Source organism: Barbatula barbatula (genome assembly GCF_947034865.1).
Source record: "Barbatula barbatula genome assembly, chromosome: 2".
NCBI classification, from domain to species: domain Eukaryota; kingdom Metazoa; phylum Chordata; class Actinopteri; order Cypriniformes; family Nemacheilidae; genus Barbatula; species Barbatula barbatula.
The window spans coordinates 7,562,951-7,577,641 of record NC_136767.1 but is presented as its reverse complement, the minus strand read 5'-3'; the positions used below and the strand labels follow the sequence as shown (position 1 = coordinate 7,577,641).

The window sequence follows — 14,691 nt, the reverse complement described above, 5'->3', positions numbered from 1 at the left end:
TTAAAGTACCCATAGCGGATCTCAAGGAACACCTAATGAAAACTTATTTTTATAGTCAGAGGCACATACCAATTTCCATTACAGAGAAATATAGGGCCCCCTTTTTTTCAGTGTTGTGGCACTCAGATTGTCAGTGTTCCTGAAGAACAACAACTTTGTTGACACAGATCAGAAAGTATAGGCATAGGGGGATGAGATGCTCCTCCAAGGTTGGTGACAGGGATGCAAAGGCAGGCCTGAGACACCCGGTATTTTGTGGGACAATTCCAATATGGCAGGTGCATTTAAAAAATTTGAATATCATGTTTTTTTCTAAAAGTCTAGATCAGTGGTCACCATCCCTACTCCTGGAGATCTATCATACTGAAGATTTCCGCTCTAACCCCAATCAAACACACCTCAACTTTATAATCAAGGTGTTCCGGCTTGCTTGATAATTACAGACAGGTATGCTGAAGCAGGGTTGGAGCTGACCACTGTTCGAGATTCATTACACAAAAAGTGAAATATCTCAAGAGGTTTCGTTTATTATCATAGCTACGACTTATACTTTAAAATATTTATATCCAGTTTCTAAAAACATTATTTACAAAACTCATCTCAAATTATGCACTCAATACTCGGCTGGGGACTTGGCATGGAGACAATCAGCTGTAGCACTGCTGAGGTGTCATTGAAGCCTAGGTTCCCTTTCTGTCGGTCTCTCGACGTTGTGTCGACAGAATGGGGTTTGACTTGAGAACCTACCTTCTCTGACTGACTTGAACAGGCCAATGAAAATTGGCGAATGAAATTTGCATGCCGGACTCCGCCCCCGGATATCCGGGTATAAAAGGGAGCCCGCGTGCCGCATTCATTCACCTTTTTTTCTTCGGAGCTTTCGCATCCTGATGCTGACGACTCTGCAGATATTATCTACGTGTTGCTGGTCTTACGAAGTGGTGCAGCGGACTGTCCCTTTTCCTGTGACTTCCCCTGGGCGTCTCGGCAACTTCCAAGGCATCTCTCTAAAGAGCGAGCCCTTTTCAGGGCTTAGTGTTTCCTCAGCGCGGCATGTCCCGCTGTGCTCGTGGGTGCGGCGCACTCATCGAGGAAGGGGACGGACACGATGTCTGCCTCGTGTGTCTGGGACTCCAGCACGCTGAGGCAGCGTTTGTGGATACATCTTGCCCGCACTGCGGGCGGATTGTAATTCAGACGTTGCGGTCACGGGTAGCTGCGTTCTTCCGAGAATCAGCCGCCACCTCGAGTGCTTCCCGTTCTGCGGCAGCAGTGGCATCAGCCCTGCCGTCCGCTTCGGCGAGCACCGAGGGTGATCGGGGAATTACCGTGAGCCTCAATCCGTCAGCCATCGCCTCGCGTACCGTTCACGCCCCGCCTCGCTCGTCTGACCGTCCCGGAAAAGGCGGTACGCTGCCTTGTTCCTCCGTCACGTACTCGGACACGGGGCGTGACGACGATGAGATGTCGCTCGCAGCATCGGAGGGCGACCTCTTGGCATCTGACCCCGACAATTCCTTAGAGCTTCCCCCTCCGGGGGGTCGAGCTCAGGATGAAGCAGACGTCGAGATGTCAACCATGCTTTCCCGGGCCGCCGCGAGTATTGGGCTGCAGTGCACCGCACCGCCTCTTCCCCAACGCTTGCGGTTGGACACGTGGTATCTGGGGACCGGCCGTGACTCTAAGCCACGGTCGGCGCCGGTACCATTCTTCCCAGAAGTGCATGAGGAGCTCAGTCGGACCTGGAACGCCCCCTTTTCGGCGCGTGCGCGTCAGACTGGCTCGGTCGCCCTGACTTCCCTCGATGACGGGGCAGCTAAGGGCTATGTCGTCACATCCCACAGACAGCTGCCACCTGGAGGGATCGACCAAGGCTCCCTTCCAAGGCTTGTAAGTTTTCGGCATCGCTGGTGTGGTGTACCCAAGGTACGCCATCCGGAGAAAGCAGCTAAATGCGCCTGAGCCCCTCAAGGTCACTGGATGAGGTGGGAAGGGAAAGAATAGCGTAAAATCACTTGGAGTGAGCTGTGGGACATGGAGTGAAGATTATGTTGAAGTTTTATTGTTAGTTCCACATATGATGTGCTGCCCTCTCCTAAATGTGATACTATCATAACCGTGAACCTATTATTGTGATCGGTGAGCTGAGCGTTTCATTGCATTGTTTCTACTTTAATTTGACCTGTAATCTTTAAAGAGATTCTCCACTTCCACTTTTACTCTGTAACCAGTTACTACATGATGTCAGACATGATCATGTCAGCATTTAGAAAAACTATTTTAGATAAGTGTTTTAAGTTAATGTACAATTACAGTGCATATGTGTGACTATTTCTATTTTATCCCCATTTATTCCACAGATGGGTGCTCAATATCTCAATGATGAAGAGGTGATTGTGTTGGTAAACTCAAAGCACATCCCATCTTACAAACTAGAAGCTATGATGGAGACCTCTGAGAGAGGTGTGATGATCCGGAGAAAAATGTTGACCCCCAAACTCCCTAAACCATTAGCTCTGTCCTGTTTGCCTTTTAAAGACTATGACTTCACTAAGGTATGACACAATATTGCAATATATTTCTAATTAGTAGGCTAGTGCTTGATAAAGCAAACATTAAGATTATATTGCTTATAAAAATGTTAACAATCTTATGACAGTAAGTGGTATACTTCCGTATATACAGAGGCTTGCAAAAGTATTAATAATCCTAAAGTGTTTTCATGTTTTGTTATGTTGCTGCTCTGTGTTAAACTACTTTAAATAGATTTTTTACATTAATCTTCACTCCATAGTTCAACACATTTTCAAACATTAAAAACGGACATTATTACATTGCGAAAGTATTCTTAACCTTTTTCTGGAACACTTGAAATTGAACTCAGAAGCATTCCAGTTTACTTGTGGTGTTGTTACAACAGTGAAGTGCAGTTCACCTGTGGCAAATTAAGTTGAATAAGAACTGCAACTGCACATCAAAGCAAAAACCAAGCCATAAGTTAAAAAGAACTGCCAAGTAGAGACAGGATTGTATCAAGATACAGTTCTGGGGAAGACTAAAAATATAAATATGCTGTATTGAAGGTTCATAGAAGCACGTAGCTTCCATTAATTATTATGGGAGAAATTTGGAACAACCGTATCTCTTACTTCAGCTGCCCTCATGTCCAAACTGAGAAATCAATGGAGAAGGGTCTTGATTAGAGCAGTGACCAATAAACGGACTGTCACTCTGGTGGAGGTCCATGATCATATATGGAGATGGGAGAAACTTACAGAAGAACAAACATCACTGCAACACTCCACCAATCTGAGCCATACTCAAGCCTCTCCTCAGTGAAGACACATGAAAACTTAACATTTCTTTTATGAGGTCAAAAACAAGATTTGATCTCAATTTCAAGCATCATGTCTGGAGGGAACCAGGCATTGCTCATCACCAACACAATACCATCTCATAAGTAAAGTGTGGTGGTAACAGCATCATGCTTTGTATGTGTTCATTAGCAGCAGGGACAGGGGAACATGTCAGGGAAGAAGGAAAAGTCAACAGCACAAAATGCAGAGAAAACGTAGTCCCGCGCATTCAGAACCACTGACTGACCAGATGGTTTGTTTTTCCAACCCATCTGCAAAGTTTGTCACACATACCCAGAAATACTCTGTTAAGGTGCCTTAACCAAGCATTGAGTAAAGGGTATGAATACATTTACATTTAGTCATTTAGCAGACACTTTTATCCAAAGCGACTTACAAATGAGGTAAACAATAGAAGCAATATCATTCTTATGCAATGTCATTAATTACATTTTTAGTTTTTATAAAATTTTCCAAGATGTCCCAAATCGTTTTTTGTGTCAGTATTATGGAGTGTAGATTTGTGTAGTTTAACACAGAGCAGCAACATTACAAAATGCGAACAAAATAAAGGGTAATGAATACTTTCACAATCTTTCAACATGTTGGGGGGGGTTATTTTTACCTTGGAAAACCCCAAACAGCATCCATCCAGAATGAACTAGCAGCTGCATAGCGACAGAGAATAAAGCCAGTTCCTTAAAGTTGCCATGAAACAGAATTTGTGATGGTGTTTTTATCCGAATTCTGACGCATATCTGATTAAATGACATCTGCATAAAACAAGTTCACATTCACCACAAATAAATTATCAATAAAATAATGACTGCAAGCAAATGCACAAAGAAAGTTCAAATCAATCAATTGCAGTCAATAAAACATTTTATTGACGAAAATGTTTTTATAACCATCCTTAGAAAAGAGTAGTTTGATAGAGGGGGGTATTTGCTAATATTTGCCTATATTAAATAAATTAATAAAAGAAAAACAGCTGTAACTCAGAATACCAAATCAATGAATATGGGGATATCCATTGCTTGTTACTTTTCTCTCATAGCCTATATATAACTCATGCTTAAAGCATTTTCTCTCTATTTTAGGATGTGTTAAAATAACAGATTTTGTTAGCTAGCGAAGTGTTTCTCTTGTTAGCAAACTGCAACAATAAGAATTTGACTAGCTCTTATGGTAGCATAGATCAGTACACAAAAAAATGCAGTCATTTCAACAACTTACGATTGTTTTTGAGAAACACTGAAATGAATGGGCTTCAGTGTAATGTTTGGAAAGATTGGTGGCTCCATGACACAAATTAAATCCGCATTACATTCTTTAAATGGAAATCTATAGGAGTGTGGCAGCTTTCTCTTAAATCACTTATAATAAACACTGCAATATTAAATAGAAAAGATATGTAGTAGATAGATAGTAGATGTGCATTGTGCAGCGACTCTTGCACTTAGAAGCACTACTCACAATGTAGTTAACATTAAGGCTTGTCCACACTGGGACGATAATTGCGCACGTTTAACGTCGACGTTTAACAGACTAAACAAAGAGCGCCAATTTTGGAGTGCACACCACCGCGCAAAACAACAGGCGTAAAAGTTTTTTTTTTTAAACGCCTCAGGCTCGTTTTTTTTTGTTTAGTGTGGCGCATTAAAAAAACTAACCGACCAATGTGATTGCCGCTTTTGTTCACATGCCTGGAGCTGCTGAAGTGTCAGTTAAGCATGACTTGGTGGCACTCAAGCACAAAACGATCTTGCCCAGCACACATTGAAGAAGAGGAAGCAAAATGAATTCTTCTGTGTGACAAACGAGTGTAAGAAGCATAATGTTGCGCAGCACCACCTTGTGTACCGAGGTATTTCTCATTTTTTCATTAAGCGCCATCTATGTCAGGGAGTGAATTTGCATGTTCACTCGACTCATCGGCAGTGAAAATCTTTTGGGTATGAACGCTGAAAAACTTCTCGAAAAAAACTCTGCCGATAAGGATGTGCGATTATCATCCCAATGTGTGTACAAGTCTTTAAGATTCTTTGAACTTTTTATGATATTTGTTAAGCGTTGAATGTTATTTTTCAGGTGATGGGAACATGTTGTGAGAATGTTATTGGATATATGCCAGTTCCTGTGGGAGTTGCCGGCCCACTGTTATTGGATGGGAAGCAGTTTCAGGTCCCCATGGCAACAACTGAGGGCTGCCTAGTTGCCAGTACAAATAGAGGCTGCAGAGCCATAGCTGTAAGCATTATTTCTCATTAAAAAATGTGTGATGTTAGAGATACTGTTTAGTTCTGTGTTTATTTGTGTTGTTCTCAGGGAAACTATGAGGAAAAACTTGGCTAAACTACTGTATATTACTTTGTATACTGTTTAATTTGTTTAATTGACGTATTATTACATGGTCTGCTCTGCTCTGATTGGCTCCCCACAAGTTGGCAGGTGGCGCTAGTAGCCGTGTTCTTGCAGATGGAATGACCAGAGGCCCAGTCGTGCGTTTGCCTTCAGCCTGTCAGGCAGCTGAAGTCAAGGCCTGGATGGAGAGTGTGGAGGGCTTTAATTGCATGAAGGAGGCCTTTGACCAGACCAGCAGGTACACAACCATTTTGGTCCACAAATAAATTGTATTCAACGCTACTTTTTATACATGTTGTATTAGAATCTTTATTTTGCATCTTCAGTGTAGCAGATCACGGCTAATACGGTTGCATTTGCGATCAAAAATATTAATTTGCTAGTAATAATTTGGCAGAGATCACTACTGGCGACAATGCAAAAATTTTCTCGTTTTGAAAATGTTTACAACAGAAGCGCCGCACTTAAAAAAAAAGCTGTATAAACAATAAAATGTTTACTCTTTCATACAGTATATACTGTTTAATATATTAATATGGTCTTGACGTGCACCTTTTCTGTTGGTTCAAATGAATTCAGAGTACAAATTTGGTGTATTCAGAGTTCAAACAGTCATCTTAGCACCATCAATCAATAACAAAGCTTCTCTGCCTCTTTTTAAATAAGCAGAACCAAATATGCTATCAACTGCATTAAAATATTCAGTATTGACGACAGCATTTTAAGACTATTTGAACACATATACACATATTTATATATGTGGAGAAATGTAAACACATACTATTCCACGGAATTCTGCAGATTGTTCCCAAATTTTAGGGCGGAATTAACATGAACTTTATGTGAGCAAAACCCATGGGAGGGAAAATGTTTAGAACAAGATAACTAAAATTACGTCATTTAAGAATGTTAGTTCATTTTATGTGGCTCTTATAAAAACGTAAAAAAGTTTTTCCTCTATAGGAGCCAATGGCTCCTTAATTGATTTTTTTGTTCTGAAGTCCTGGTGTATCCTCGAATTTATCACCATTGGATACTTTTTTAAAATATATTTGCTGGTCTCAGATTGACTGCTTGTTTGATTATTCACTTAAGTCATCCTTAATTCCTCCAAAATTAACAAAATACATTTTATGAGAAATAATACAAATATATTGCCTACAAGTCAGCACCCAATCAAAAGTTCTTTGGTTAGGTAGTCCAGCAATGTGGATATCAACATGTGTAAAAAGCAGTGTGCCTTTCTGCAGTAATGACTTAATTCAGCATTCACTGATAAACATAATATAAATGTTCTGAGAGAAATTATGTTCCGTTTCCTTATGAAATCTTTCTTGCAAAACTAACCTTAAAAATGTTCTGGAAAACAAAAAACTAACCGTATGGGAACCTTCCCAGAATTTAGGGTTTGGGTTCTTTTCCAGATACTTTCCACACAACTGCACGTCAATAATGAGTACAGTTCATGTTGTGTTTTCATCCACCGTCCATCTAATCTAATTAAAATATTGAATAAATCATAACACACAAAATAGAGATTTTAATAAATACATTAGATTTAGTTATTTTATTAGTATTTTTCGGGATCCTTTCGTTACTACTGCACGTCAATAATGAGTACATTCCATGTTGTGTTTTTGTCCATATATATTGTTAAAATAGGTCAAATACATCATAACACACAATTTTGGATACTTAAATAAATACATAAGATTTTTATTCTATTAATAATAAAAAATTATTACTGAAGCCGTAGTTGTTTAAACACACTGTATCACAGCATTTGACATTATATTAAGATTTTTAAAGAAATTATACAAATAGGCAATGACTTGAATTAATTGACAGAGTAATAAACATTTCATTATTTTAAATATAATCTCATGGTAACATTCGTGTCACAGTGACCCCTGGCTGGGAAGGGATGCCTGTCTGTGTGATGTTTGCATGTTCTCCCTGTTTCAGCGCAGGTTTAATCCGGATACTTCCTTCTACAGCCCTAAGTATGCTATCAACTGCATAGGTTAGGAAATTGAAGATTCTAAATAGTCCCACCCCAACTTGTGCATGGATCAAATTGTATAGAGTAATTATATGGAGCAAACACCTGCACTCAAGAAATACAAAGAGATGGATTTATGATTGTAATTTCATGTAGCTTATAGCCTAGTTTAATGTGTTTATCTATTGATTTTGCATTTACAACATTTGTTTTGTCATTTTAACACGTTTTACTTTGATCCTAATTTATTTCATGTCTGCAAATGGCACAGACATCTACAAGTTCTGACAACTTGTACCATTAATTGCGTTTCAGTCATATGTTTCACTATTTTATGGTGGCATTTATAGGATGGGTGGTACAGTGGAATGCTAAGGGTTAAACACTGCATCATTCTGGGAACATTATTTTCTGGTTGCAAAATAATAACCATTAGGGAATGTCCTGTAAAATAACCTTCCTAATAAAGGAACTAAACTAACTGACTGAGCTTAGCTCCAAAGACTATTTTGTAGGTATTGGAACGAGAAGAAACATTAGAAAAACAATTGGGCCCTGCACCTTAGTGCTCGGGCCCTAATAAACGACTGAAAAAATGATATAGAGAACATTTCTTTCTAGACACGCTACAGGAGGGGTTGTAGAATGGCACAAATGTGAAGCATGTATGCTCGCAAGTGGAAACTGTTACAGAAAATTATAGCATGCAGCTGTATCAAGCTGTAAACCGTCTTGTTTTAGTTATTACATTTATTAATTTCTGTGACTGGGTCTCAACATTTAGTGCTATTCTTCTGATTGTAAATGTAATTTTACTGTTTTAACATTATGATTATTTAACATATATGTTTATTGTTTGTGTAGATTTGCCCGATTAGAGAAGCTTCTGATTGGTCTTGCAAGTCGCAACCTGTACATTCGATTTCAGTCCAGAACTGGAGATGCAATGGGGATGAACATGGTCTCAAAAGTATGGTGAATTACATTTAAGATAAAAATGAAAATACTGTGAAACACCAGTCATGAGTAATTTTTTATTAATACCTAATTCAGAAATGTTTCTGTAATGTTTGAATAACAGGGCACAGAACAGGCTCTTGCCAGGCTGAAAGAGAAATTTCCAGAGGTGCATGTCCTTGCCATTAGTGGAAACTATTGTACTGACAAGAAAAGTGCCGCCATTAACTGGATTGAAGGCAGGGGCAAGTCTGTGGTGTGTGAGACTATCATTCCAGCCAAAGTCATCAAAGAGGTATAGAATCTCATCTCAAAAATTGTCTTCACACAGGGTATCAATTAAATATGGAAGAATTTTGTTATGAAACGATACCAAATCAATTGACAAAGTCCAAAATCATTTGCGGGCTAACCATTTCACGTTTCTTGCAAGCGAATTAATTACGATAACATAAAATAAAATGTATTCATTACCTCGTCCGTGAACATGATGGGCGATCTCCATATGCCTCTGGATGGTGAAATGGTGGTGACATGTCCCCCAGCTTAGCCTTTTTTTTATTTGGAACGTGCACCATCTAGTGGTCCAAATTTACATATTGTGGCTTTTACGTAGTCTTTAATTAATCTTTACACAGGGCTCCTATTGTGTAGCATGCCACACACAGGAGACTAGAGGGGTTGTGAGTTTAGGTAATGCTACCTTGTGTTCTTGTGTGTAACAAACTATACATTCAAATGTATAAAGGTTTGGTGGCAGTATATGCTCTCTGTGAAAAGGTTATGCGACAGTACAACTAACAAAATGCTGAATAAAAACAGGACTTCATACCTTGATATAATGACTGTGAGTCCAATCCAATCAAGTCTATGAAAACCGTCTAGTGGAATACATCCAATTGCCCTTTGTATAATTTGAATAGCGTATTATCTGTGAAATATTGTTATATGATCCAATGTTTAAATGAGATTGGGCCCGAATAACCGTCTTCCTTCATTGTTCTTCAGTAGAACACACAATCTTAGCACTGTTTATGTCAAAATGTACAATGGTTGTAAAGATTAGACTGACAGAGCCATGATTTGGAGTTTTCTGGCAACTGTTTTTTGCACAGTTTGTAAGTGACTATTCCCTGATGGAGGGAACAAGACGTTGTGTCCAGACAGACTGGGGTTTAAACTTGAGAACCTATCATCTCTGATTGTACTTTTAAATGGCCAATGAACTTGGTGAATGGCATGGCATGCCAGTCTCTGCCCTGTGCATACTGATATAAAAAGAAAATGGTATGCCAATTCATTCACCTTATGTGCTGAGAAACCTGAGAGGCATCTCCCATTAGCTGCAGTGGACGGCAACACCTTTCTGTTGGTCTCTCAACGTTATGTTGACACAGAATGGGGTCACTATATGAAATGCCAAGGTGCTGAGCCATGTCCCGAACTCCAGTGGAGTGGAGTAAGGGTGTCAAATTGTGAGTTCAACAAAGACAGGCTCTTAACATCGGCCGTCACAGGCGGGGGCCTTCCTACTCTAAAGACGAGATAGCCGGCCGGCACTGTAAGGGACACTGGGTATCTCTACTCCCTCACTAGAATGGGTACGCAACGGAGACCACATCCTGCCATAGGGATGTAATACGTAGAAATACTTAGACGGTCTCACCAGTGGGGAGATCTCATGGGAATAGTAGTGCGGTGCCCCAACCGAGGGGTGCACAGAAGAGGTGGAAGTCAACCGAGGGGATGTCACAGGTTCACCAAACGGGGAACCGAAGAGTGAGAAAAACATCAGACGGGACAACCCAAGGGTGTGTCAGTACGCTAGGAGCACCAGCTCGGGCAAAGGGGATCACCTCGTAAGGGATAATTCTACCTATAGTGGGCTTGGTATATGAGACGCTCCACCCGGCTCTTTTAGATACTTCGGTCCACTACCAAAATTCCCTAGGCGAAGTCGCACACGAAGAGAACAGGTCCGCTGCTCCGCATCGTAGATCAGTATAATGTCAAGAGATGAAAGTCACTCAGCATAAATCAATGCCTGGTTGGTTCCGAATACAAAAGGTGAATAAATGGGCAGCCTATCTTCCTTTTATACACGCATGCATGGGTTAATTGGCCTTTTAAAAAAGTACAATCAGAGATGGTAGGTTCTCAACCCTATTCTGTCCCGACACAACGTCGAGAGACTGACAGAAAGGGAACTCAAGCTACCTTTATTGGAGCAAACCCTCCTCTGCAGCAGCTAGAGAGGGGCCCTGTCATGAGCTGGACCCCTTCTTTGGTCTGCTGTTCACTACAATATCTAATCGTTAATTGTCTGTAGGTGTTGTATTTGTTTACATTTAATAATACTTCTGAAGCTAAAATGCTAATTTCTTTTAATTATACATTGTTTCTCTTATACTTTTGGACAGTCTTACATGAGTGTCTTTTGATTTAGGTTTTAAAGACAGCAACCAATGCTTTGATAGATGTCAACATCAACAAAAATTTGGTTGGATCGGCTATGGCTGGAAGCATCGGGGGTTTTAATGCTCACGCTGCCAACATTGTAGCTGCCATCTATGTTGCTTGTGGACAGGTAATAAATGTTCAGATAAAAAACAATATTGTTGTTTGTATTAGTCTTGACTTAAAATAATTTAACAGTGTCTATGCTGTTAAACAACTTAATAAAACATCTCTTACTTTTAAAGGACCTGGCTCAGACAGTAGGCAGCTCCAACTGCATCACTTTAATGGAATCCTCAGGGTCCACAGGGGAGGATCTTTATATCAGCTGTACTATGCCCTCTATTGAGCTTGGCACTGTTGGTGGGGGCACTAACCTTCCTCCCCAGCAGGCCTGTTTACAGGTATTTATACCGCATTGTCAAAGAGTCAGTGGCTTCCGAAAGATTTTAGGACATAAAGTTGATAAAGTAGTATTGTTTTCACTTCTGTGTCCAGATGTTAGGTGTAATGGGTGCCAGTCAGGAGTGCCCAGGTGATAATGCCCGTCAGCTTGCCAAGATTGTGTGTGCTACCGTACTTGCGGGAGAGCTATCACTTATGTCTGCACTCGCAGCTGGACACCTGGTCAAAAGTCACATGACTCACAATAGGTAAAAAGTTTACTATACACAATTAAAAGAAATGCATAAATCTATATAACTGTTTTGTAACCTAAACGATCATCTGGAGAGACCTGCATAATAAATTTTTCTTTTGGTTACAGATCAAAAGTGAATTTGCAAGAAGCTTCAGGAATGTGCCAACAGCCATCCTGAGCATGCACCAACTACAAAATTGCATAGAGGCCATAAAGACAGAGAATCTTACCTTCAAGGCACAAAATATTTAAACAAAATCTGTTTTCAAGGACATAAAATAATACAGACTTACTCTCTTCTTGTGTCCACTTTTCCACAAAAGAATTGCCTTTGCGTACACGTTTATAATGTTATTCATGTTTAAAATTTTAATGTAAAGGATAAAATCACTGGTTTCAAGGTTTAAAGCCAATAGCATCAATGAAGAATAATATCTCTATTAGATTTCTGATTCCAGAAATCCAGCTTGATTTGTTATCAGAGCAAACCGAATCTTAGATCAAAGGTTTTAAAAGTATGTGGGGTTCAGAGCATACCCATTTTTATCGATACATAGGGGAACTAGTCAACGTTAATGCTCTGGCTTGACATTTAAAGCTTGATGGCAACTAGTCGCAGGTCATGTGATTTTTTTTTGACACTGTACCTTTAAGAAGACAGCTGATTGTTCCAAGAATTTCCACCCAGTTCAGCGGGAGTCTGTCACACTCTCGGCAATAATTGATGTTATCTAATTCTGTTTTCTTCCGCAACATTCACACTTTGTTCTGATGTCGTGAAAACTCACAGGCAAAGCCTTATGTTTCAGTGCGCTAGCTTCTACACACAGATCTTTTAATATTATAGGCTATTTTTGTACTTGTTTCCCGTTTTATAAAACATGAAAGAAACTGAATTAATAAAAATGTTTCTCATATTGGCTGCTGTGTCACTGAGGTGCTGCATGTGTTAGTCCGCTATAATAAAGCGTCTGCTGCATTAGGCCAATTAATATATTGAGGTTGTTCTCACAAACAAACTCGACACAAACTTTCTATTGTTTCATCTATTAGTGCACAGGACACTTTCAGTTGACTTGTAAATGTCAGGGAAGTTTGGTTGGTACACTTCTGGCTGCTATAGAGAGCCCCCTGCTGCTCTTTTACTGCATAGCCCCGCTACCATCGACCTCACGCTATAAAATAGTTTTATTGCTCTTGTGCAATAGATGAAAATCAGTTTATTCGTATTTAGAGACTATATATTTAGAGGCTATTTTGAGGGAGTCCCGCCATTTGTGTCTTTCTGCCCACACCCATCAAATCTTGCTGCTAAACATTTCCTAGCTCTTATTTTATTTATTAATGATGTCATCGACTAGTCGACGTCAATGTGACTTTTATCAAATAATAGTCAACCTCAAAAAATCTTAAGGTTGTTCAACCCCTGATACATATATGCTAAGATGTTCATTGTCACATGCACAGCAGCAGTAGTCAGTCCTGTATTGGAGTCCTTAATGTTTTCATTCACATGCAGTTCGGTTACTTAGGAAAGAGACAATTGCATTTTATTACCAAACTCACCTGTACATTTTTGGGTTCACAACGGTGTTGACTACAACTGCGCTAAAATGCTATATTATTTAAGCGTTTATAGATGACACAATGGCAACTCTCTCCTGTAAACATATTCCACAGTGTTGCGTTAGGTGTGTGGGGCTCTAGCACTTCAGAATGACGCACATCTATGAAGTTGTGTCCGTTTAGAATAAAATCCCTCCTACTGTTGTTGTATGAATACCCTGATAGCACACATCCATCTGGCTTACGTCTATTTGACGTCTGCATTTACATCTTTGAGACATAGTTTGCTCATCTGCAAGGTGAACATGGTTCTTGATTAGGATCTCGAAGACCGGAGGTGGCGGTGGGGGAGAGGTCAATGTCTGGTCCTGGCTTGCGCCTTTCTTCAGGGGTGTGCCGGTTCAAGAGCGAATTTCATTTCGGCTGGTCGTGTTCTCGAAGCCTGGGCTCTGTGCAGAGAAACACATGGAGTAGAAGTAGTTGGAGTAATACCCCGATAGCAATCGGCCTGAGCCCCAGAAGCCCTTCAGTGCCTGCGGCTCAGAATCATCATTGGGGTGTACGCTCCGGACCAGCTGTGGCCAGAACCTGGCTGCCGCAACTACGTGTTTTGTTGTGACGTAAAGCACTGGGCCCAATTCTCACTCAATGTAACTGCCGCGGATCTGGCTGTAGAGCCCTTGCCAGCTCTGGAAGTGGTTTGGCACCTTTCGATGAGTGTATTTACATATTTAAGACGAGAACTTAATTTTGTGATACTATCTGGTAAAACCTAAAATACTGTAAAAGAATGCAAAAAACTAGAAATAATATACAATACATAGCCAATCCATTCCAATTCAGCACTGCTTTGAGCAAACCAAAGCTACTGGTTCCGTTGCTGCACTGTTAGGTGAATCTCACAACACCACGGTGCAGGCCAATAGGGAATATGCAGCAACCATTGTTGATATATTGCTCTATTTATTAAAACAAGGACTTTCACTTAGAAGGCACGATGAGGGAGAAACTTCTGCAAATCGTGGGAACTTTTTGGAGCTGTGCAACTGGTATGCTTGACCGATTAAATGCCCTGTTCAATCAAACGAGTCCCGACACACAAAATAAATTAATTTTAAGAAATAACTGCTCGTTTAGTAAAATACAAGATAATCCACAGCATTACAAGGGAATTACTTTTTTGCTGTTCTATTGGACGAAGCATGCAGATTTAAAGAGGAACAAATGGCTGTGTGCGTAAGGTACACAGAAAAGGTAGAGATAAAGCATTTTCAACAATTTCTAGTGTGTGTAAAAATGCACAGATTTTGCTTATATCTCTTTAAATGTTAAAGAGCTTTTTGTCTCAG

General features: G+C 40.2%; 1 protein-coding gene across 1 annotated transcript in view; it reads left to right on the top strand.

Moving 5' to 3' along the window:
- hmgcra (3-hydroxy-3-methylglutaryl-CoA reductase a) overlaps window positions 1-12,696 on the top strand; it is a 28,693-nt gene extending 15,997 nt beyond the window's left edge. The window contains exons 12-20 of the mRNA XM_079480216.1: window positions 2,361-2,555; window positions 5,448-5,606; window positions 5,801-5,958; window positions 8,587-8,692; window positions 8,804-8,974; window positions 11,126-11,266; window positions 11,382-11,540; window positions 11,635-11,789; window positions 11,903-12,696. Coding sequence (XP_079336342.1) covers window positions 2,361-2,555; window positions 5,448-5,606; window positions 5,801-5,958; window positions 8,587-8,692; window positions 8,804-8,974; window positions 11,126-11,266; window positions 11,382-11,540; window positions 11,635-11,789; window positions 11,903-11,954 — 1,296 coding nt within the window. The 3' untranslated portion in view covers window positions 11,955-12,696. The remainder of the gene's footprint in view (window positions 1-2,360; window positions 2,556-5,447; window positions 5,607-5,800; window positions 5,959-8,586; window positions 8,693-8,803; window positions 8,975-11,125; window positions 11,267-11,381; window positions 11,541-11,634; window positions 11,790-11,902) is intronic.
- Window positions 12,697-14,691: the final 1,995 nt, after the last annotated feature.